Consider the following 24,014-nt stretch of genomic DNA (forward strand, 5'->3'; position numbering starts at 1 on the left):
CCCCTCAGAGGGTCATGAATAATTCGAAGAGTGCCGCTCGGGGTGAAGAAATATGAGCCGAGGAGGAAATGTAGAAATGTTTATTTCAGGAGTCTGATGGATCATTTCTCCTGGTTAATGAAGGGAGAACAGTGTGAACCCACCCCCTCAACACATCAGCTCTTTCTTGGGCCCTTTAGCTCCAAAGCTTTAACCCCATGTGGTATCATTTTTATAAGAACTTGTATATCTGAATCATTTTGTCTTATGGGTTTTATCAGACTACAGTCCTCTTGAGTGTAATACTGTGAACTATAGAATCAAAGGAATATCTTCATAACTATAGTATTTTAAAGCATTTCCAATGTGTAAATAAAAATGATGTATAACAAGATTAGTGCTTTAAATGTTTAATCACATCCTGTTCTTATTTGACTCTAAGTGTTTTCTTCTGTTTCAGTCAGCCGCTGGTTTCCATCAATGCCTACAGGGTGTAGAACTCAATTTGACAGATTCCCAATAACTCAGATTAAAAGTGCAGTCTTTTCAATTAGCTTGGATTCAAACTGAAAAGCCCCTGAGATGATGTGATAACTGAGAAAAAAATATGCACACATTAATTTCACTTAGATGTTTGGTGTTGTGCTACAGATATAAATTGAAACCAACAGTTAGCTTGAAAAAAGGTAGAAGCTGATGTTAAAATCTGAGAAAAACAAGATGTACCTCCTTGTTTAATGCAGAAATCTAACTGTAAACTGTTCCTACAAATAATGTCACGCCCCCTGCCCTCCAGTCTACGTATCACTTATCTGACTTATTCCAAATACAGTACATTGTATCTTTTCCTTTATTCCACTGCCTTTTACTTTGTTCCTGGTCTGCCTTTGGGTCTTTTTTTGCAATTGAGTTACTGGTTGTCCAAAACCTGTCTTTTTACTTGTCTTCCTGCAAGCCATCTAACCCTGCCTGGAACCTTCCTGTTAATTTCCCCACCTTCAGATGTTGGTCAGATGTGTTGTCTGCATTTGGGTCCTGGTAAATGTCTGCATTAAGATCCTACCGCCAACACTTCCAAACCACACTATAATAAAGACCCTGTCACAGTCTGCATCTGTGTTGCCAAACTATCAAGGCCCTGATAGATACCATGTCAATGTCTGCATTTGGGTCCTACTCCAAACTTTTCCCAACCAGACCTGCATGAAAACCCTTTGAAGGTCTGTACTTGGGCCCCCCATCCAACACCTGAAAAAGCCCCTGTAGAGGTCTGCATTTGGGTCCCTCCCTTCATCTCTCACCAGGGACACCACCAAAAGACTGTATATGTCTGCATTTGGGTCCTCCCCCAAACAATTCCAAACCACATCATGATAAAGACCCTGTCACAGTCTGCGTTTGTGTCTACCCCTAACCCTTCCTAGCCACATCCTGATGAAGACTTTTTGGAGGTCTGTACTTGGGTCCCACATTCAACTCTTTCTAGCCATGCCCTGATACAGACCCTGTAGAGGTATACATCTTGTCCACCCCCCATCTCTCCCCAGGTAAACCTTGATAAAGATTTTGTCACAGTCTGTAATAGGGTTCTACACCCAATTTCTGCCCAGCCATGCCGTGATAAAGAGCTTGTCAAGGTCTGCACATAGGTCCAACCACCAAGCTCTTCCCAGCCATGCCCTGATGAAGACCCTGTAGAGGTCTGCATTTGGGTCCCTCCCTTCATCTCTCACCAGGGACACCACCAAAAGACTGTATATGTCTGCATTTGGGTCCTTCCCCTAACAATTCCAAACCACATCATGATAAAGACCCTGTCACAGTCTGCGTTTGTGTCTACCCCTAACCCTTCCTAGACACATCCTGATGAAGACTTTTTGGAGGTCTGTACTTGGGTCCCACATTCAACTCTTTCTAGCCATGCCCTGATACAGACCCTGTAAAGGTATACGTCTTGTCCACCCCCATCTCTCCCCAGGTAAACCTTGATAAAGATTTTGTCACAGTCTGTATAGGGTTCTACACCCAAGCTCTTCCCAGCCATGCCCTGATGAAGACCCTGTTGAGGTCTGCATATGGTTCCTAACCCCAGCCTTTCCAAGACATACCCTGATGACAAGATTAAACCATTCTTCATTTCCCTTGTAACAAACAAGGTGTCTCCACAAGCCAGTAAAGTAGGGGCAGGACACACAATGACACGTTTCATGTTTCAAATTCAAATTTTCACCACATTTAGATAAAAACCTATTGCTGGATTAAACATCTGGTTTACCTGCTTGTTCCCGAGGACGACCACGGGAAGCAGAGGCTCCACCGTCAGCAGGCGGTGTAGTTCAGCCTTAGCCAACGGGAAGCGGCTCCTGTCCGATGAGTCCACCACGTAAACCAGAACGTGGGTCCTACTCAGGTAGTCTGACCAGTACCGACGAAGGTCCTCTCCACCACCAACTGCAGCACAGAAAACACAAATATTCATGTATCATAAGACATAAACTCTGCTTTGTGTTCAAACTGCTTTCCATTTTAGAATTGTAGGTTCCTTTAGCCCCACCCACCAAACTTCAACTCCACTAGATGTGGTAACCAAGCTGTTATTCTACATTTTCTGATGCCTCATAGTCTTGTGAGGAGGAAGTGTTATGGCTGGCTCGAATGCCGCGCATCATAAGGGACACAACACAAAAGGGTTAACTTAATGAATTGTATTTTATTTAAAAAACCAAACAGAAAATAACTGAAGACATGAAAACAAACCACTTAGGTGCTGCTGTTGCTGCCAAGTGAGGAGAGAGTGAGTGGTTACTGAGGACCTGCCTAAAGAGACTCTGGCTAATTAAACTCAGCTGCAGGTGAATCACTGGTAATCACCACAGCAAGATCTGAAAACAAAACATGAAACAACTCTGATGTAACAACAAGTATGCAACTTCAATCTAATATTTAAGCATTTCATCCACCCAGATTCAGCCTCTTCATTGAGACACAGCAGTTTTCCTCGGAGGGGGTTGCAATTATTCAGAAGGATTCAAATGTTTACCAGAAACATCACTTTTAAACACGAGAACCGAAGCTGCAGTGCATTTAGATAAAAACAGAATCTGATGTGAAGTCTTTTTAATGATTCATAAAAATAAAACTGTCTTCGAGCTAAAGAAGGGCAGCTCAGTGTGGCTGAGTGTTTCCGTGTTTCTGTGAGGCAGATGTTTTGTGTTACAGTTTAATGAAGCAGCTTTCTATCATTGGGTAGAATTAGATAAGCAGTTTGCATCCCTCCCTTAAACCAACTGTCCACAGATCAATTTTGAATGTGCGTTGTACTGAATATAATCACAAATCTAGTTTAGCTGAGGGATGAAATGGGCCCAGACGGCTCTTAGCTATTATTTATATCCACGTTTGCCTGCTGGGGAAATTGGTCTGATTCATTTATTCCATCTTGTTGCCTGCAGAGACGATAGGTCAGCGAGGCTCGAGGCAAAATATTACTTTCAGCCGTTTTCCGCCTCTCTATTTTTAATGGTTCAGAAATTCTTTGATTTCTCGCCTTCCTATAAAACAACCATTCATTATTGTATGCCCTCTTGTTGAGGGGTGCTAATCCTGGTATTCTGGGGAATTGTACGAGTATGGAGTTGCATTTAATTCAATTTACAAGTGAGGATGTATCTCATTTAGGACTAAACTTTCAGTTTGCATGATTTGTGGATGTTTCCCATCACAAAGTGAACTCTACAACATCTCTAACATCATATTTGAGCATGGTGGAGTCAGATCTGAGAGATGGTTGGTGTTGGTTGGTTGTGTAACTTGTTAACAAAGATTATCATCTGGATTATTATCTATTATTTGACTGATTGTCTGTTATGTGTTGTTATAAGGTCCAGTCTTTTGTAGTAAATTACAGCTGCCGATACTACGTTAAAAGTGCTCTGTTTTTGCAGAAAACATGTTCTATTAACATAAAAAGCTATTCAATGCGTGCTTCCACAACACTATTCAATGTTACTCGGGGTGTGTCTGCCACTTTGGCTTTGATTTGTAGAAAGCAAAACTTGTCAGGGTGATGACGTAACGGTGGATTGCTGCCCGCCTGCTTTTGCTCTCCATACAAACTGTTTTTCCTGCTTTCACCAAAACCTGCTGATACGTGATTGGCCAATATTACTTGGACCACAAAGTACAAATAGAAACCCCTCCCAACATTAAAATCCAGACCCTACCTCCAGACTTTTATGTAGAATCTGTAAACATAGATTAAAGTGTGAAACACAAAAAGAGTGAAAGTCTAAAAGGTGTTGCAGTTTTTGCTAAAAGATGATTTTTTTTATGTTTTAAGAAAAAAAAGGGGGGCTGCACTGTGGTGCAGTGGGTGCTGTTGCCTCACAGCAAGAAGGTTCCTGGTTCGAGTCCCCAGTCAGGCAGGTGCTTTTCTGTGTTCCTCCCACAGTCCTATATCATGCTCTCCAGGTTAATTGGTTACACTAAATTGCCCTTAGGTGTGAGTGTGTGCTTGAATGGTTGTCTGTCTTTCCACGTTTGCCCTATGATAGGTTGGCGACCTGTCCAGGGCGTACCATGCCTTCTGCACAAAGTCAGCTGGGATAGGCTCCAGCCCCCCATGACCCCAAACGGGATAAGTGGTCAAGATAATGGATGGATGGAGAGAAAAAGTTTGAACACGCATTCTGCAACACTGAAGTGGACATGGGACAAATTCCTGTAAATAATCTGTCCCCATCCTAAGAAGCAGGGAAGGTTTGCTGGCAACTAAAGGCTTTAATTTCCCACAGTCCCACTGTGCAGAAGAAACTGACCTGCAGCGTAAATGACCATCGGCACTCGGCTTAAAGCAATCACGGCTCGAACATTCGGGTGGTTTGACATTAGGTCGTCACCGCCTTCGTTGCAGCGGGGAGACACTCAACAGGAATTCATTAGTGCTGGACTTAATGTAGGATGTTGCTAGGTAACAGGGCAGGGATGTAGCTTCCGCTGATGTGAGGTGGCAGAAATAAATACCTGTTTACCTGATGGTGGCCCTGCCGCTCAGCAGAGAGAGCAGCTGCTGGTTTATAGTCAGAGGGATCTCAGCGGGAGGTTTGTCCTGATGCTCTGCAGGCCTCCTTATTAAATTTACACCCACATGTACATACACGCACACACACACACACACACACCGAGTCATAGAGGTGTGAATCATATGTGTTTATTGAATAAAGTTGTCGTCCTGAGGGCAAACTGGTTCTGTAATTTTTTCAATAGAGACTGGAGCAGCAAAGTCCCACACACAGAAGTGTTTCAACATCCAAGTCATCTGAGTGGACAAGATGCTTTCCATCAGTGCTGATATACAGTAGAGCAGCACTGGGCTTTAAATACTTAACTCTCGGTCAAAATAACACAACAGAGATTCATTCTCAACAGCTAAAGTTGCACCAGGGACAACCTAATCTGAGGTAAGGAGTCCGTCACATTTCACCTCTGCCTGTTGACACTGTGGAAAAATGTTAGCTTCTGTTAGCTTGCTAAACCGGTAAACACTGTAGCAAAAATGTTAGTTTTTGTTTAGTTTTTCGAGGAAGTTAACAGCAGTTGCTAAATGGGTGGCAACTGACTGCAGACCAGTCAACATTGTGCAGACTTTGGTCTGATGGACCCCCTCTGGTTGGCGAGTTTCATGCATACAGGATGTGTATGAAACCAAACTGGAACTCCTGAAAAGTGCACATGCTGTTGCATTATCCAGGGATCCCTGGACGTCAGGTAGTGTCAAAACTATCTCAGAATAACTGCCCACCATATTTACACTGATGGGATATTTTATAAATGCACTCCTGAGTATTTCTGAATGTGAAACAGTGTTATCCTTTAAAGAAAAGAAAAGTAAACACTGTATTTTAAAGAGTAAGCACTTTGGGGCAAACTCCTCCCTCTAAGTCGTGTCTCAGGATGGTCCTGAGAGTCAGAGAATAATGACAGTGATTGTTCTAACCCACATAGCCACCCATTCACTAGCAGATGGTTGCTCTTTATTGATGAGGCCAGAACTCTCTGAATCACACAGACCACCAAACCGCCAACAGACTCTTATTTGACGATTTGTGATGAATCTAATCACCTAGATACATTTAGATAATACAAAGTATTAGGCTGTAAACATGTTTACTTCTGCTGTAAAGATCAGCTTTTTTTGAATGGGTGTGTATGTGGCTTCTGGAGCCTCCAGAGCCAGCCTCAAATGGACACTCGAGGAACTGCAGTTTTTCACACTTTCGTATCAGCTTCATTGCTCAATACCAGAGATTGTTGCTAAAGTAAAGGCTTAGTTAATTAAGTTCTGTCTATCTTTAAAGGCCAATAAACTGATGGAAAAGGATCAGGCATAAAATCTCATTGCGATGCAATCAAGCTGTATATTAAAAATAAACACAGCTTTGACTCTATTATGCGCCACACCTGCAGCCTAATGTCTGTGACCAATACAAAGCTGTGCTGAAATTCAGAAAGACAGCAAGTGTGATATTGTTTTAAATAACAAAAACTGTGTGATGTAACCATACAAGTGGCACACAGTAGTGACAGCCCACAGATTAAATAACAAATAATGAGTAGTAAGTGGGTTGTTGATATCTTGACAGGATCAGCACGACCCAAACAGATAGCCTGTAGGTCATCACCCCGCCCACTCAATTGAGGTGAGATTTCCTGACTTTTACCTGCTGCATTCCTACACTGACTGACCCAAGCTCCTTGAGGAAGTTGTACTTTGACTGTCCAAGTAGTGCTGCTGAAGAGCTGACACCAGTGGACCTATAACTGATCTGCTCTTTGTAAGAAAAGCAGAGTTTAGTATTTCTGTCAGTTTAAGCAGAGTGAAACTTGTCGGTTAAACGTCCACATCAGATTTCTTTTTGTAGGCCAGAGGCAAGGCGGCTCCTCAAAGCAAGATGAAGACTGACTAGAACATAGTGTCCTGACACCCGATCGTTTATTTAAGAGGAAATCCAAAAACATGAACCCGACTATACACACACACAGTTTGCAGAAAATATGAGGAACTTCTCCCAGATGTTGTTTCTCACTTCCTTTTAGCCTCAACTCAAATCTCAGCAGCTCAAAGCTTACATCGACTTCTCCCCCTGATCTTATCTGCATCTTTTCATTCTGAGTTAAAAGGCTTTTAGCTGGATTTCCCTGATGTACTCCTCAAAGAGAGCTCGTCCATCCCTGAGCTGTGTACTGCTCCTGAGCTGTCAACATGCCTCTGCATCAACGTCACCCAGACAAAGGCTCCGACATTCACCGCGCTGAGCCGTCGAAGCCTTCTGACTGAGTGGGTGGTGACATGTGCTGCTCTTACTTTCAGAGATGAGAGAGAGATTGGAGGCGTGTACTGATCTCTGTGTTCAGATCATTAATAAATCAGCCGCCAAGCGTGACACATTCCTCTGAATACACCCGCAGAAACTCAATCCGAGGCCGGCTGCAGCCAAACGTCCAGCAGTCAGACTCGTCTGAATGTAAAGCAAAGTCATGCTGGATATTTTTAGTGCAGTGCAGAGGGTTTCAGTGGAATGCTAATTAGCATGGTTTGTTTATTTGCCAGTAAACAAACTTTGCTTCCCCTTTTTAGACCTGCATGATGTAGACAGCTTCATTTGCATATGAGAGAAAATAAATGTTATCTGCAGCAACACAGCAGAGTTACAGTTCTGAAGGTTCTCTGTCACGGCTGTGATGCATCAGCAAATTTAGCAGACACAGACTGCATAAACATGGGTATTGTCTCTGTGTTGAGACTTCATGAAGCCAAAAGATGGCGGGTAAAGCAGTCTCCAAATGGACTTACTTTTATTCATTCTCGTCACATCTTATCACGTTAATCTGTCAGTCAAATCAACTCAGCTGAGTCCCTACATCTGCACGTTTTTACATAACTCTTAGCCCCAAAATAATCAAGTCGGATAAGTTACCAAAACAATCACACTTTTCATGAGTAGAGAAATAAGCTATCAAGACAAAAACTGTCATTTGAACCAGATTGTAAAGGCTGATTTATACTTCTGCGTCTCCCCTACGCAGCAGGGATGACGCAGACATGAGCCCCACATACTTGTGCGTTGGTGTGTCCGTGTCGCGCAGCAATTCTCCGCCCAAACGCTTGAGGGCAGTGTGGTCTCTCTGATAGCCGGCAGCCTGCTTCCGGTCCCTCTACGATCTCTGTTTACTATCCCACAGAGATTCAGAGCGTGTTATGTTAATTTACAGCTGATACATGTTGCTGTTTATCATACAGACATGATTACATGAAGAATAGAGAGGAGGAGATGAAATACACGGCCGATGTGCGGCCGATGTCCGGGATCCCGGAAGTGCTGTAAATGTGGGAAAGACAAAGCCGCCGAGCGGACCAATCACAGGGCTTGCGGTCCGCGTCGGCTCTATGTGGAGTTACATTTTGGAGGAGGTGCACGTCAGCTACATGCGTAGGCCTCGGCGTAGGTACGGGAGCTACGCGGACCCCCGGCGTAGGGTACGCCGTTGATTCAACGCAGAAGTATAAATCAGCCTTAAGAATGGACATCTTGGTATGGGGCCTCTTTGGCTTTTAGAGCCTCAAGTGGACGCTTTAGGAACTGCATTTTTTTGCACTTCCTCATTAACTCCCTTTTAAATACAGGAGGTTGCTGCTTGACAACAATGCATATGAAGTCAAAGTTGGGAATCTGAATAATAATTCTTAAAAGTAAAAGAAAACTTTCAGTTTGAGATTTAGCCAAGGAAAGTTGCAATTAGCAAAAACACGTAGATAGATAGATAGATAGATAGATAGATAGATAGATAGATAGATAGATAGATAGACAGACAGACAGACAGACAGACAGATAGATAGATAGATAGATAGATAGATAGATAGATAGATAGATAGATAGATAGATAGATAGATAGATAGATAGATAGATAGATAGATAGATAGATAGATAGATAGGGCCCAATGTGATATCTTTCATGGGATTCAAATACCCTGCGAACTGCCATGAATCAGTTAAGAACTTGACTAATCCCAGGAGTAAACAGACAAATATCAGCTGTGTGATATTTATTGTGTTCCTTGTTCTTAATTTTCTTAATATCTGAGCAAAACCACAACAAACTCAAACCCACTGTCGGAGAGGTTAACTTCCATTCTGCGTTGATACTGAGCAGAAACTGCTGGAAGTTTCTCTCCGTCACTGAACAAATAAGGGCGATACAGAAAGAGCAGAGATTGTCTCTGTGTTGGCAGTGATGGATGCTGAGAGCACGGGAGGAGAGGAGGAGAACAACAACTGAAACGAGGAACAAGCTTTGAACCACAGCCAGGATCAGATACAGACTCCACACAGATACAACCACTTCCAATGTTTATTAACGCATAAAGCAGCCTTTTCTGTTATTATTCTATCCCAGTGTTTCACATGAAAAAGAGAGAGGGCTGGGCGATGAATCTCTGGATAATTAACACAGACATCTTCAGCTTTTCCAGCTTTTGCTAAGCTTTTAAGTGAGCTTGAGGCAACTGTTTTTCTAAGCCCAGTAACTGAAGTACCATGACTCAATGTCATTTCTTTTTTTGTTAATCTGAAGGGGAAAAATGTAAAAAGTAGGGCTGTCAGGTATAAGGCTTTGATCGGGTTGCGATCAAGGTCCAAAATGGATGTGTTCATTTTTCGTCTCTTTCGGCACACCATAGTTAATCCGCCACTCCTGCTGTCACGGTGACGGAACATAACGACACCTCAGCGCTCTTGAACGGCACATTTCACTTTAAAAAACAACCTCATTTGACAAGTCGAAAGTAATCTGCACTTTGCATCAAACAGAATGAAATTTCAGTGAAGTACTTTGAGTTTGAGCCACCATCTACGAGCTGAGCATACAGGAGAAGCTAATCAGACTGATGACAGCACAACACTATTCCTGAGTGAGGTACTCTTCCTCCTCGACCTGAGGATGAAACTGAATCGAGGAAGTTAGCAGCAGTAGTATAAATAACGGACGTAGTATCCTTGATGTCATCCATCTGTTTCTGAAGTGCTGTTTTGAAGCCAATTGTCGGTGGGAGACAAATTAGATATGCCGAAGTCAACCTTACTGCTGTGGAGCCAGTGTGAGGTAAAGAGGCAGGCTTTGAACCTCCTAGCCAACAGCTACAGTGTTCCCGCCTGTCAATCAAGTCAGCTATGCCTCTCAAAATGGAAAACTTGTAATGTTAATATCTTCGAAATTGCCGCTTTAGAAAAAAATTCCCTCCCCCCCGTACAGTGTGTGCCGATCATAGACTGTAAAAAATGGACGTCATCTCGCTCGGCTTGAAGTGAGGCTGCCACAAAAACTGCTCCCCCTAGTGGCTGGCTGCAGTATAGGTAAAAGACTCCATCTCCCCCATTTATTTGAATGGGGTTGCGGTCAAATAAAAAAAAAAAAAATACACATCGTACAAATTTTTCTCACATATCGTATGCTGTGGTGATATGTAGTTATTATTTGACTGTTTTGTGTTCAAGGCCTCTTTTTCTGAAAAGTTTCTTTTTTCGTTAGTTAATAGAGTTTAAAAAACGGGGTTTTACATCTGGGTTTACTTTGATTGACAGCTGCTGTAGAGAGAAACTCCATAGGACCTTGGGACGGTACACTGTAGGGCGGAGCTAGTTACTGTGCGCAGACTCTGGCTGCAGAAAATGTACACGATGGCAGCGTTCTGGAACGGGATATTTTGGCTTCAAAACCGTACAATGGGAAAAGGGGGAGCGACGCTGTTCATTAATATATACAGTCTATGGTGCCGATCAAGAAATGAGCTATTCAGACTACACTCGTTTTTTTAACCAGGCTGTAAAAATGTTTATTTCTGCTGTAAAGATCGGCTTCTTTTAATTTGTGTGTATGTGGTTTCTGCTACTTCCGTAGCCAGCCTCAAGCGGACACTCGAGAAACTGCAGTTTCTAACACTTCCGAAATAGCTTCAAATCTCATGGCCGGTGACAACTGACTGCAGGCCACTCAACATTGTGCAGACTCTGGTCTAAAGGACACCCTCTGGTTGGCGAGTTTCATACATACAGAACGAGTATGGAACAGAAAAGGAAACCACACTGGAACTCCTGAAAAGTGCAAATGCTGTTACATTATCCAGGGATCCCTGGACGTCAGATAGTGTCAAAACTATCTCAGAATAACTGCACATCATATTTACACTGATGGGATATTTTATACCTCAAAATTTCAGAATGTGAAACAGTGTTATCCTTTAAAGAAAATAAAAGTATACACTGTATTTCAAAGAGTAAGAACTCCATGGTTTCAGACCACACTGGTGCAGCATTTATTTGAATAATAGATCTAAAAGTCAAGATCATTGCATTCATTTCATTCCCAATTTAAGACACTGGTAAGTATTGGTTTAAATTGTTAATATGGACCTAAAAAATGTTAAGAGATGCAGAGCCCTGCAGCTCAGTGGAGTTTGGTACGCAGTAATTTTAATGAAACTAAACGCCATCTGTACTGAACAGAAGAATAAAATGTCTTCCCATTACACCGCTTCATGCTGCCTCATAAAACATAAATTCAGTCGAGAAGCCACAGCTTGCAGCGTTTGATTTTCAGAGAGTAAAAGGACTCTTACTCTCCAGGAAGTCGAGCTGACAGGCGGGGGCGTTCAGGCTCATGAAGTTGAAGCCGCGGGTGGGTCTGCAGCGGCCTCTTTTAGCCGCTGACTCCCCGGGGGTCAGACCCTGCAACATGCTGCTCTTTCCAGCACCGTCGAGCCCGAGGACCAGAACCTGACGCTTCCCACGCTCCTCCTCCTCCTGCAGCAGAGAACAGAGAACAGAGATGTTTAAAAGATCCTCAGAGATGTAAGGTGGAGGCAAAGATAAACCCAACACTGAAGGTATGAGGCTCACATTCAGCTCCTGTAGGACAGCACAAATCCCCTAAAACAGCCTATATCTACTCTGCAACATATCTTAAAGTCCACTGGGGTTAAAAGTATGGATCAGCACAGCCACATTTGTTAATTGATCATGCTGATATCACAGCCCCCATTCTGCTGATTTCAAACTCTCCAAAGGATTTTTCCAGCTGGCTGCAGTGATCTTCTACTTTTAAACCACCCCACATAGCAAAATTGGTCTGGCCCGGTTCTGGCCCACACAATACACTTAGACTTGGCCAACATACCGCAAAGAATAATGGCCCTTAAGTGCCCCAGATATAGTTTGCCAGAGACGGCCCACACATGCCCACACACTATATCTGGGGCACTTAGGGGCCGTCATTCTTTGCGGTGTGTTTGCAGAGTCTAAGTGTATTGTGTGGGCCAGAACCGGGCCAGATCAATTTTGCTATAGACAGTTGCAGTACTACAGTAGGGGTGTGTGCAATAAGTTGTTGACCGATAATGAGAATTATTTCTTATTATTCACTATCCAGTTTTATCCAACGAAACAACTGATAATAATGGCGACACATCAAGTGGCAGTTTGTGATCAACGATTACATACTGAGAAGAAGAACAGCTGGAGCAATAATGAAAATGGCATCACTGATGTTAATGTTTTTCATGGTTTTAGAGGAAGATATGACGACTGCAGTAGAGCAAGTATTCAGGGAGGATGAAAACAGTCCTCAAGTTTTAAAGGTGACATATCATGCAAAATTGACTTTTTAATGGTTCTTTACCTGAAATATGTGTCCCTGGCATGTCTACAAACCCCCCGAGAATGAAAAAAAATCCATTCTGCCCCTGTTTTGATTTCTACACCTTTCTGTAAATGTGTGTGAAACGAGCCGTTTCAGACTTCCGTGTTTTTGTTACGTCACAACAATATCCGGTCTGTCACGGAGTCAGAGCTCGGAGCTTGTTCAGCCCATAGACTGTATAAAATAATACTGAATCCCTCCCCCGTTTTTCATTACCTGCACAAATGTGTGCTAACAAGGAGCTTAGGAGGGAGGCATGCTAGTTGTAGGCTGTCTTAATAAACACAAAGGTCGGTTTTACTCCCCACGTCTGCAGATTTGAAGATCTAGTGGATGATTTTTATTTATCATGGATAAGTGCTAGCGCTAATTAGCATAGCCACATAGCTATATGCTGTAGCTGTAGCTGTAGCTGTAGCTGTAGCTGTGTACCAAGACACACGTCGACATACTGACAAATAAAACAACAAGAAACACTAAATCTGTGACCAATCCTTCATAAAAGGTCCTGCTGCCTTTCTGGCAGAGGTCGGTTTTACTCCCCACGTCTGCAGATTTGAAGATCTAGTGGATGATGTTTATTTATCATGGATAAGTGCTAGCGCTAGTTAGCATAGCCACATAGCTACATGTTCGTAGCTGTGTACCAAGACACACGTCTACATACTGATAAATAAAACAACAAGAAACACTAAATCTATGACCAATCCTTCAGAAAGGTCCTGCTACAGGCGCCTCTCCGTCAGGATCAGATTCAGAGGGTTGAAGTAACGCGATCTCTGAGCAGCCGTGTATATTCAGCCAACATGTAAACATTAGATCAACGTGCTGGAGAGCCGAGGCACATCCACTTCCGGAGGGGGCGTGGTCAGAGGGAAAACAGAGTGTTCTGATGAGGAATGAAGAAGAGGACTTTTCAGGCATGCCAAAATCTGATTTCAAAGTGTTTTTTTGAGCATAAACTTTAAAGACATGTTTTGGGGACCTCTTAGACCAATATATATTGATGAAAAAAGCATGATATGTCCCCTTTAACACAACAAATATTAAAGTCACCTGAAAAGTTGTCATGGTGGTACACATGATGAAGAACCATAGACTGTATAATTAATGGAAGTAGTATCAGTGACGTCACCCATCTGTTCCTGAGAACAGTTTTGAAGGCAATCGTCGGCGGGAGCCATCTTGGAAATGTTGAACGCAACCATCCATCCATCCATCAATTATCTTGACCGCTTATCCCGTTAGGGGGTACGGGGGGCTGGAGCCTATCCCAGCTGGCTTCGGGCGGAAGGCAGGGTACACCCTGGACAGGTCGCCAACCCATCACAGGGCTAACACAGAGAGACAGACAACCATTCATGCACACACTCACACCTACGGGCAATTTAGAGTGATCAATCAACCTGGTGAGCATGTTTTTGGACTGTGGGAGGAAGCCGGAGTACCCAGAGAGAACCCACGCATGCACGGGGAGAACATGCAAACTCCACACAGAAAGGCACCTGCCCGGCCGAAGATTCGAACCAGGAACCTTCTAGCAGTGCTACCCACTGCACCACCGTGCAGCCCTGAACGCAACCAAACTTCTGTAAAGCTAGTGTGGGGTAAAGAGGCGGGCTTTGAGCCTCCTATCCAACAACTACAGCGTTCCCGCCTGTCAGTCAAGTCAGTCATGTCCTTATTTGTGCAAAACTCGTAATCTTAATATCTCCTGAACCGTCATGTTAGAAAATAATTAATCTCCCGTACAGAGTGTACCGATAAAGAAATTACCTCTTCAGACCTTAGCCGTTTTTTGAACCAGGCTGTAAACATGTTTATTTCTGCTGTAGAGATCGTCTTTTATGAATGGGTGTGTATGTGGTTTCCAGTGTTTCTGCAGCCAGCCTTAAGCGGATGCTCAATTAACTGCAGTTTATAACACTTCTGCATGGGCTTCATATTTTGAGACCGGAGGTTGCTGCTTGTGAAGAACTAAAGATGATTGACTAAGAAAACTGCAGCTAGCATTAGCACGAAGAAAAGCAAGTGGTGGAGTGCTGCATAAAGTCTTCTTGGTAAGGCACTCTCTGTTCCTTGGTGCTGATGCTAGCTGAGCCCACTGCTGCTTCATTTTCATACATCTTTATTGCGTTGGCAACTTTTAGGGTAGCTTCAGAGATTTGTTGTGTTAAAAAATGAAAAACTGGTCTTCCTCTTGGAATACTTGCAGCACATTTTGCAAATTGCAATCGTGTCTTCACCGATTAAACTCTCTCATCAGCATGTAGCAGCGGCGCTTGTTCTTCTTCTCGGTTTGTAATGATAGATCACAGACCACAACCTACTGAGTTGGAATGTGTTGGCATATTAAAAAGCAAATTAAAGCAATTATTATCAGTTGTTTTATAGATGAAATTGTATTACTAGAATAATAAATTATAAAATACTCCTATTATTGGTCCATGAATTATTGGACTGATGTATCACTTATCCCTACTTTATTTATCTCTATCTCTATCTCTCACACTAACTCATTTTGAGTCCAGGGAGCACTCCTTCTCTTTCATCTATAATAATTTATGGATTATATGATAATGAAAATCATCATTATCTGAAGCCCTGATTGCATAAAACCAAACTTCCTTTGTCAGATAAGAACGCAACAACATGGATTACTGTTATGTGTCAGCTGCATGTTCTGGACAGTCTGGACTGTCAGTGAGGAAAGATACTTCAGTGTTCATATTAATCTTTCATAAAAGACATGACAGAGCAGCAGCATGCTAACTAATACCTGCCCTTTATTTCTGAATATTTAGGTCAGATCTGAGCGAGGACACAGGGTTATCTGTATCTTTACAAAGACTCTCTGTAAAGGTTAGATTCCGACCTCCACACTCTCTCTTTTACACCTAAGACATCACAATCCCTCTGAGATCCTGCACCCGTCTCTGAAGTCCCACCAGGTTCGTCTTTATTCATGCCCTGTGCTTCTGCCGAGGTTAATTAGCAATTCATATCAGCCCCTTCAGAGCTGAGCCGCATCACTCTGGACTGTCTGATTAAAAATATCACATTTAACTTTCCTCTGTGTACGTATTCTTACAGCTTCATGGTGATTTTAACCTTTCTAAAAGTGGCTCTTATCAGATTCCTTCAAATACACGGCTAAAGATATCCTGTAAATATGACAGGAAGACATTTTTGCTGATGAACTAAGTTTCTTCTGGGTTGCTCCAGCCTGGTGTTGCTGGGTAAACACAGCCTCAGATAAACAGGGATGCTTCACAGAGCTGCAGCCTTCTGTTTCTGTGTATTTGCATCGTTTGAGTCCACCCGGAAATAAACTTCAAACCCTGACAGCTCAGAGCCGCCCTGAGTCTGCTGAGGACGCAGAGCTATGGGTGTTATCTCACAGTTAGCAGCATCAGCGTGGACTTTGAGCAAAGTGGTCAATGTTTGCAGATATAATCTCTGAGATTATACAGGAGATGTTTATGTGAAGGTTTTACCAGTAAAACATGACCTCTTTTCTTAAGTGTGGTATTCTGAGAAGACCTAGATATTGTCTTAAATAAAGGTGTTAAATTACAAGATATAACTTACATTATCCTTGAGAACATAAGTGATAAAGAAATTATAAAACCTGAACATTCTCTGGGATAAATCAGTAAATTTACAAGATACAGACTTGGATATTCCCTGAAGTTAAAGTTTCAATTCAGCAGGTAAAAGCCAGCTTTTCTCTGCAATCTAAATTGAAAAATTACAAACATAAATCTGTGAATTTAGGAGAGAAAAATTAAGCAAATTATGAGAAAAAGAGTAATTCTCTGAGACTTCATCGCTTCCTTTCATTTCAATAAACTTCAGCATCCCTATGAGATTTCAAGATTCATGGTGTTAATTTAGAATCGTTTTTTTTTTAACAATTTCAGGGTTTAACATGACAATTATGAAATCAAAATGGATATGTCCTGAGATTTAAGTGGTTAATATCAAAGAGCAAACTTTAGAATTCTCTGAGATTAAAGAGGTGAATTAATGAGAAATAAAGTTGGACATTGTCAAAGACAAATGCATAAATTATGAGAGGAAACACAAGAAACCTGTGAGAATAAATCCAGAAATTCTCCAAGAATTTGGATGCTACTAACGTCTGATAATCTGAGAACTAATATCTCTGAATTAAGAAAGTAAAAATTTGTATATTCTCTGAGGCTCTGAGACTGAGAATGAGGGATTAAAGCTGATAACTAAGAGCAAAATAAAATTGATATCTTGCAAGATTAAAACTGTGCAGAAAAAAACATGGATATTCTCTGAGACTGAAGTGCACAAACAATGAGAAGTAAATCAGATAATCCCAAAGAAATTAAGATATAATTAATCCGAAAAAAAAAATCTTGGATGCAATATGAGATTAAATCCAAAATAATCTCAGAGGTTAAGATTGTAATATAAGAGAAAAAAACTTTGACTTCCCTGATAATCTCAGGGATTTAAGATATCATTTTTTTGAAAAAAAAAAAAAAATTAAGTACTTTATATTTTGGGATGATAATTCAGGAGACAACTTTTTTTAAATCTTACAGATTAAGGTAGTAATTTATAAGAAAAGAACTTGGTGTTCCAAGATAATCTCAGGGATTAAAGCTGTACATAACAAGAACTAATCAGACACTGTGAGAATCAAATTGAAAGTTTAAGAGTACAAAAGTCACAAGATGTCAGGGATTAAGGCAGTTCATTAAACAAAATGTTTGACATCCTAAGAGAATAAATCCACTATTACCAAAACGTTTAGATGTTTACATCGGAGAAAGCGACTGATAATTTCAGAGATTAAGATAATATATTACAGGAAACATTGTGTGCACTCTCTGAAATTTAAGTGGGAAAAAACAGGTATTAGTTTAGATTAAAGCAGTAATCACTAGAAAAAAAACAACACTCTCTGAGATCAATTCCCTCCAAACTTTAGGATTTAGTAAGATAAAACAGGAGACAATGTCTGATAATCTCTGGAATAAAATTGGACAAAGTTTTGGTGAAAGTCCAACTCTTTCAGATTGAAGCATTTTAAATTTTACAGAATAAAACTGAAACTGTCTCTGAGATTTGACAAGAAGATACAAAAACGAAGTCAGAAAGTGAGGAAGAATAAAAACCTGACACCAAATTAGATTTAATCGAGCATTCTGAGAATTGGGATGCAAAGGGAACAAAAACTTCATGAGAAAAAAGAGAGGTTAACTCAGGGATCAAAGCTTTAAATTGCTTTTAATAAAACTGCTGATTGGATGAGAATGAAGGGGTTAATTTAAGAGTTAAAACTTGTGCAAAAGTTTCATCTATAAGTGCAGACTGTTTGGGATTAAAATAGTAAATTGCCGCCCCCCCATTAGCTCTTAACTCATGTCTCATTAGTGGTTAAATGAACTATAATTCATCATATTCTCTGCCTCAGTTTGCTCTTTTTCAAACTAACTGAGTAACATTTCTGTATTCTTTGATTTTGATTACTTCAGCTCGTCTACTGTAGTTTTTGTAGCATCATGTGATCAAAAAAAACTACTTTCTGACTTTGTTCTGTGCAAAAGTTCTGACTCCATATCTGCAGAGCGTGTTTGTAAAGTCACGTTTTGTGCTAGTTTGTGTGTTCTCTTTGGTAAATGTGGAGCTTTTATCTCAGACAACTTTCACATTTTGCCTCTGGTACACTCACACTCTCAGTCTCATTTTTTCCCTCTGAATATTTCCTCTACTCAGGCTCTGTAATCTACTTTTCTGAAGTACAATATTTGTCATACACAGTTGGATCTGATGTTTGAAAGTCATTAACTTCTTTCTTCTGTCTCAGCTTGGAGCCCTCCACGGACGTTTCCATCTCTCACTGAAAGAAGACTTTCTGTATTGATTTCTATTGTTTTCTGGCTCTACGGGGATGAACAGAACTCCCCACTCAGCTGCAAATCTGAGAGGGGTTTAACTTCACGCTGAAGGACACTCCTGCACAGCAGATGTCTGAAATGCTTTGACTCTATCTCATCGAAGCAGTAAAGCCAGCTCGCCTGCAGCTCTGAATCACAAACGTGGAGCTGAGATGGAAACTGTGATCCTTGTCACAAATCATCGCTCACGCTCAACACGTCAGGAGATGTTTTTGATTAATGCTGGGACTTTTTTCTATATTTATACTTTAGTAACTGAACTGCAGAATTTACAGAATCCTGTCAAAACATCCCCCTAATATTATCAGGAGGAGGCTTTAAAGCTCCCGTGAGGAGTTTAGATCTGGTTATGAAACAGTCTGAATTAATACTGCTACCTATATGACCTACAAAAGACCAGACCATCAGTGACATGACTGGCTATATGTTTATGATTCTAATACACTGTTTTTTTATATCAGAAACTTTACATATCAGGACAATGTATTGTCACAAAGATGATAAAGGTACCACTTTGTCCACAGGGGGCGCCAAAATCAATGCAAACCAAAAGTCTCTCACAGGAGCTTTAAAGTGTGAGAGCTACGGTGTTATAAAACATCGTGCTGCCTTTCAACATTCAGACGTATCACTCATGATGAATCTCTGATGAAAAATATAAACAAAGTCTGAAACTCTATTTGTCTGACACCTACATAGCAGCAGCAGTGATAAGAATTCAAAATAACTCCATAGAAAAAGTTAATTTTCGTGCAGATGGTGTGGTTTGATTTTATCAGACATAAAGAGGCATCATTATTTTTAATTGTCACATCCACAGACATCTAACCCGGGACTTCCACCAGATGCTCTCTCCTCCGTCAACACCCACGGAGAGCACGGAGCAGGACTGCCGAACAGCTGGAGTCACGTGACTATGGTTTTCCCGTGGTAATTACGGAATCAATGATTCTCAACCTCCTCTCCTCATCCATGTTGTCTTCATGGTCCTCGGGAAACCTCTGACCTGTTGACTCCAGGCCTGGCTCCGCTCATCATGACTGTTTGTTGTTGTAGTTAAGTGAAATTCGATCTGGTGATAACACAGAGTGTTTTCTTTATTCTGAAAATTAACCGGATGTTTTCATTTTGTTTTGGTGCCTGACTTCCTGTCCGGCTCCATCGGCTCTGTTGAGATTGATGCGTCGTGCTCCGGCATCAGGCAAAAATAGAAGTCTTGCGTATCTGATATGTTGCGTTCCAACCTGCCGGATCAGAGACGCAGCCGGAACGCAACGGAGCGGATCCAGTGGAAGTTAACACATTGACTTGAATAGAAACCCATCAGATCCAGTTCCGGGGTGGATCAGAGACAGGCCAGACACATATCTAGTGGAATTTGGCGGTAAAAACAACTCGCAGAAGCTGCTAGTTACTATAAATAACACTTGCGTTGAACGGTAATCTTGTCATGTTAGCATTAACCTGTCTAGTTCTTATGGTTTGATTTCTTATCCGATGCTTTGGCTAACTAATGTCTAAAAGTTTGAAGCCATTAGTGCCTTTCAATTGATAAAAAGTTCATCAGAATACGATGATTAACTTTTGCATTGAACCACCCAATTTGAGTTCTGGTTAATCCTCTAAACGGTGTTATCTGCAGAGAGACACTGATTACACATCAAATCTGAATGGACCCAGATAATAAAGACTGGTCCTGACAGTGTATCCTGTTTGTGCTGATTCTCCAGCAGCTGAATCTGTTTCCTCTGGCTGATTGTGTTCCCTTGCAGCCCTCCCACCTGCACAAACTCCCCGAGGTCACAGACACGTTTTGAGTCAACTACTTCCAGAGGCTGAGGACGTGATAACAACACAGCTCGCTGCAATGTGGCCTCAGGATGAAAACATTAGTGCCCCCTCTGCAGCCAGCCACCGGCACACTGACAACTTTAGAACATTATAACGTTATTACATTATTACATGATCCTCTGCAGACACACTGAAGCAGATAACACAGGATAAGCTTATTACAGGCTGCTGCTGCTCACTGAATACAGGAAACAAGATTAGAGACATGCAAATAGATTTTATTAAGAGATCCAGGCTGCAGCTGGAGACTCTGCCACTGAAGATTTGTTCATTAAAAGGCTCGGTCTCCACTGTTTCATCTCTGTCTGGTTCTGCAGCCGACTGCAGGATGCTAAGTCCAGCATCTTCTAAATAAAAACAGTAATTTCCTCAGCTACATGATATTAAACTCAAACACTCTGCTCTAAAAAATCAGCTCTAGATCCTGAGCCACAAATCTGGTTCACGCCAGTCAGCCTCCAGATTTCCTGACGTGCAATGCATCAGAAATGATCGATCTGACCTCCACTGAACAAACAAACAAACATTAAAAAGTATCCTTCTCCTTTTGAGGACACATCTGAAAAAACTTCTTCGAAGCTGCCACATGAAGTTATTTCAGCAAACCCGAGACCCGTTAATAACCTGATTCTATTTTAGGCTTACCATTTACAGTGAAGCTGTGACTCACCAGAAACAAATGAACAGGTGGCACTTTGGATGCATTGAGCTAAGAAATGAGGGCGCCTATTTTGCAGACACATCTGTGGGAGGAAATATTACTTAACATTTTATTTGACCACACAGTCACTTCTCAAGTTGCTGATTGGACAGTTAGAAATTAAACACACGAAAATGAATATCGTTGTCAAGTCTTTCATTGATAACGGCTGGCTACATTGATAATACAGAGAAGTTGGCCCACATTACCAGAGGCATAAATCATTATCAGACAAGAGCTGATGGGTACCAAGATTGAGTGAACTATAAGACATTTCAGTTCAATTTTTCTGCTTTTCTTTACCTTCAAAAAACAAACATTTTAAAAGTTATTGTATTCTCCTCTTGAAAACAGACACAACAGAGCTTAATCTTTAACTTCTTTTAAATTCTGCATTATTTTGTTATTATTTCAACAAACTTCAGTCCAGTATTTTGCAAGAAAATTACAAGTAAATTGGTTCCTTTTTCTAGCTTATGCTGTTTTAGTAAGCCAGAGTGAAGCCTCTGTGTAGCTTTCTATTTACAGTGAAGCTGAGACTCACTAGAAACAGATGAACAGGTTCCACTTTGGGGGATGTATTGAACTAAGAAATGAGGGTGCTTATTTTGCAGACACAACTTGGGGTGAAATATTGCTTCACATTTTATCTGATCAAAAGGTTGCTTCTCAGGTTGCTGATTGGAAACAAAAATTGGTATCGAAAATTGATATAGTCATATAAGAGAGGTTGGCATCATCCAACAAAGCTTAATCTTTTACTTTTTTCAAAATCTGCATTATCTTGTTATTATATTAAAAAATTCAGATCAGTATTTTGCACGAAAAATTACAAGTAAATTGGTTCCTTTTTCTGGTTTATACTGTTTTAGCCTCTGTTAAACTTACAGTGAAACTGAGACTTTCCCAAGGGGTGTAATGAACTCAAAAGTAACATTGTTGATTTTGCAGATATAACTAAGAGGGATCTGAATGCACATTGCTTCTCAAGTTGCTTATTTGACAGTGAATGCCACGAACAGTAAAGGAAGTCTTGACAGGAAGCTGCTTATCGTTAAATGTTGGATGCATCAGAAATACAGAGAAGTTGAGCATTATTCATGAGGCATGTAATGTCATCAGACAATATGGGCTCTGAGATTCACACACATATTCAAAGCCCTGTGCTTCATCATCACTCTAGTTTCAACATCAATTTCTGATTCTGAGTCTGATAAAGGTTAGCTTTTCATCATCTGTAACCATCATCCTCTCTACCACCACCATCTCCAGCATCAATACTGCCAATCCACCTTCATTAGCCTTTACATACTCATGCTCATCAACCTCCTCTTTTCCTCACTGACATCATCATCATCATATCCCATATCTTCATCATCAATATCATTCCCACTGTTGGTTTTCTAACGATTTCAATCCTCCTTTTCTCAGATCTATCATCTTTCTCATTATTTACATATTTGTTACCAGTGTTTTTATTATCACACCACAGAATGAAGTCATTATCTTCTTCATCATCATCACACCATCAACATATTAGCTTGTCATCAGAAGCATTATCCCCCTCCTTCATCATCATCATCATCATCATCATTATTTCACTAACTAAGATTAAATTAGTTTCATTTATTGATCAAGAATTATCAAGTCTTTATCATCATCATGATCAAGACAATCATCTTCTTCACCTAAACCACCATACTCATCCTCATCATTATTTTCATCATCAATATCAAACCTCTTCTCTTTTATGATCTCTGTCAACATCATCATCATCATCATCTTCATAGTCCCTTTTCACACCCTACAAAACCGTCAGCACATCTGCCAATGTTAATTACTCATCAGGCATTTCTGATCTTCACCCATCATCATCATCATCTTCATCTTCATGTCAGGTGTATCTATAAAGACCCCACAGTCATTTCTCCTTGAATCAGTCCTCCAGGTGTACCTTCTCCTCTCTTTACCTTCTCTCTAAGTTCAACAGTTGACTGAAACAATAAGACAATAAATTAAAAATGGAGTCCTGTATTAATAAATGAGTCTCACCTCTTTGATCGTGCAGTACTCCGCCTGAGGAGACCATACCTTCCTCTTGTAGAAGAAGTTCAGGGCGATGAAGAGCGCGGAGCCCAGAGCAGCCACGGCGGCGGTCAAGGCGATGGAGATGTGCCGGAGCAGAACCATAGAACCGGCGGCTGGACCCGGCGGCTGAACCCGGCGGACACTCACTGCTTCCCGGACACGGACGGTGCTGAGAGTCGCTTTCGCTTCCTTCTTTCTCTGTGCCGGTGTACGCTCTGACATGTGACCCATCTCTCTCTCTGTGTGTGTGTGTGTGTGTGTGTGTGTGTGTGTGTGTGTTTATGTATGTGTATGTATGTGTGTGTGTCTCTCTCTCTCTCTCTCTCTCTCTCTCTCTCTCTCTCTCTCTCTCTCTCTCTCGCAGCTTGTTTTGTTGTTAGACGCCCATGAGGAAAAAGGCTGCGTTCGAGGTCGGCTTGGAAACTTTGCTACAGCTGTTGAAACTCACCTTTTTGCATGCAATTGCAGGAAACATACATTATTAAAAACACATCTATATTCAAACTGGGGTTCAAACCCAAACAGGTGTATTAAACTTAGACTTAGATTAGAAAAATAACCAAATAACCACAGTACAGAGTGGCTGAAGATACTTGGAAAGAGGGCTCTTGGTGTTTGTATGCAACTTCTGGCCACATTACATTGTACTCATGCAACAGATGGGAACTTAGGGATGCCGTGCTATGAAACACTGTGCCAGTCTGTTT

The 24,014-nt window shown here is 41.4% G+C and overlaps 1 protein-coding gene across 1 annotated transcript in view; it reads right to left on the reverse strand.

Annotated features, from left to right (window-relative positions):
* The window catches only part of arl10 (ADP-ribosylation factor-like 10), a 33,130-nt gene extending 9,480 nt beyond the window's left edge, over positions 1-23,650 (reverse strand). Inside the window, exons 1-3 of the mRNA XM_034682908.1 lie at positions 23,272-23,650; positions 11,651-11,834; positions 2,255-2,430 (exon numbers count right to left, since the gene is read on the reverse strand). Of these exons, the coding sequence (XP_034538799.1) occupies positions 2,255-2,430; positions 11,651-11,834; positions 23,272-23,538 (627 nt within the window). The 5' untranslated portion in view covers positions 23,539-23,650. The remainder of the gene's footprint in view (positions 1-2,254; positions 2,431-11,650; positions 11,835-23,271) is intronic.
* Positions 23,651-24,014: the final 364 nt, after the last annotated feature.

Source organism: Notolabrus celidotus, chromosome 5, assembly GCF_009762535.1.
Source record: "Notolabrus celidotus isolate fNotCel1 chromosome 5, fNotCel1.pri, whole genome shotgun sequence".
In the NCBI taxonomy this organism is placed as follows: domain Eukaryota; kingdom Metazoa; phylum Chordata; class Actinopteri; order Labriformes; family Labridae; genus Notolabrus; species Notolabrus celidotus.